This window comes from Canis lupus, chromosome 15, assembly GCF_003254725.2.
Source record: "Canis lupus dingo isolate Sandy chromosome 15, ASM325472v2, whole genome shotgun sequence".
NCBI classification, from domain to species: Eukaryota; Metazoa; Chordata; class Mammalia; order Carnivora; family Canidae; genus Canis; species Canis lupus.
The window spans coordinates 17233329-17235116 of NC_064257.1; the positions used below are offsets into that span (position 1 = coordinate 17233329).

Here is a 1788-nt window from a genome sequence, read left to right on the forward strand (position 1 = left end):
GGGAAATATCAGAAAGGGAGACAGAACATAAAGACTCCTAACTCTGGGAAACGAACTAGGGGTGGTGGAAGAGGAGGAGGGCGGGGGTTGGGGGTGAATGGGTGACAGGCACTGAGGAGGACACTTGACAGGATGAGCACTGGGTGTTATTGTGTATGTTGGTAAATTGAACACCAATAAAATTTTAATTTATTAAAAAAAACAGAATGGACGTGTTGGGGCACCTGGGTGGCTCATTAATAGCTATCTCTCCCATTGTCTAAAATAGCCCCCATGAAATGCTCAATAAATGCAGTGTTTAGAAATGAATACATTAATTTCAAAGAAAATTCTCTGGTCTTGAATTTTTATTCTTTTTTTCCCATAATTAGGCTCTATGCTGATTAAATAGCCTCTTCATAGAAGCTTTTACTTCCTGGTTACGAAGGGTATAAATCACAGGATTCAACAAAGGAAAGATCACTGTGTGAAAAAGAGAAACCACTTTGTCAGCTGGGAAGGCTCTGAAGGGGCGAGTGTAGATGAAGATGCCGGGCCCAAACATAAGAAATATAACAATGATATGGGTGGTGCATGTGGATACTGCCTTGTTCTTCCCCTCAGAGGAGGACCCATGTACACGGCAGAGGATCACTGCATATGAGGCCAGAAGGCCCAGGAAGCACAAGAGGGTCATCAGACCACTATTGAAGACCATCAGAAGCTCCACCACAAAGGTGTCCGTGCAGGCCAGCTTGATGACCTGCGGCACATCACAGAAGAAGTTATCCAGTCGGTTTGGGCCACAGAAGGGCAAGCGGAGGATGAGGGCCACCTGGATAATGGAGTGGACAAAGCCTCCAAGCCACAGAGCCAATAGCAAGGCATAGCAGGCTCTAGGGTTCATGACAGTTGAATAGTGTAAAGGCCGACAGATGGCAATGTAGCGGTCAAAGGCCATCACAACAAGGAGTAATCCTTCCCCTCCTCCAAGGAAGTGCAAGAAAAAGAGCTGAGTGATGCAACCCCTGTAGGAGATTACCTTCTTCTCAGAAAGGAAGTCCACCAGCATCCTGGGAGCCACAATGAAGGAGTAGGATGCATCCAGGAAAGCCAAGTTGCCCAGAAAGAAGTAGAGGGGGGCTGTGAGGCCAGGATCTGTTCTGATGGTGAGAATGATGAGGAAGTTTCCAGGGAGGATGATGAAATAGAAGATTAAAACTAGCACAAAGACCAAGAGCTGAATATTTCGAGACTGGGTTAGACCAAGAAGGATGAATTCTTTCACCACCGTACTGTTGTTATTTTCCATCTCCTCTGCCTGCAGTACATCAAGAAGCAGATTTCATTGTTATTACTATTTCTTCCAGCTAGATCCTCACTCTTCTCCAACTAAAAATATTTGACATATCTGGAGGCTCAGTCAGTTAAGTGTCAGACTCTTGATATCGGCTCAGGTCATGATCTCAGGGTGGTGAGATTGAGCCCTGAGTCTCGCTCCATGCTAGACATGAGTTTAAGATTATCCCTCTGCTTCTCCTGTCCCATCCTTTTCCAAAAAAAAAAATGACCTATCTGTCACATCAGTTAAAAATCGTCTCTCAACCCTCTCCAACATCTTAGGTAAACTCCAAACCTTCTGTTAAGATCCAAATTTAAAGCAGGCAACCCAACTAAAATACTGCTTTCATACCACAACTCTTATTCCCATCCAACCATGCACTTCTATAGAATTGCTCTCTACTTTAAGAATTTGGAATCCTGCACCTTGGGATTCCTGCCTTCCTAAGTCATATAAGAAGTTTCCTA

The 1788-nt window shown here is 44.5% G+C and overlaps 1 protein-coding gene across 1 annotated transcript; it reads right to left on the bottom strand.

Annotated features, from left to right (window-relative positions):
* Positions 1-367: 367 nt before the first annotated feature.
* Positions 368-1355, bottom strand: LOC112642655 (olfactory receptor 4N2). Its single transcript, XM_025420476.3, has one exon. The coding sequence runs from the start codon at positions 1289-1291 to the stop codon at positions 368-370; it is 924 nt and encodes a 307-aa protein (XP_025276261.1). The 5' UTR covers positions 1292-1355.
* Positions 1356-1788: the final 433 nt, after the last annotated feature.

What these genes read in the sequence shown, in the direction of transcription:
- LOC112642655 (XM_025420476.3), bottom strand. Translation starts at nt 1,291, where the DNA reads ATGGAAAATAACAACAGTACGGTGGTGAAAGAATTCATCCTTCTTGGT.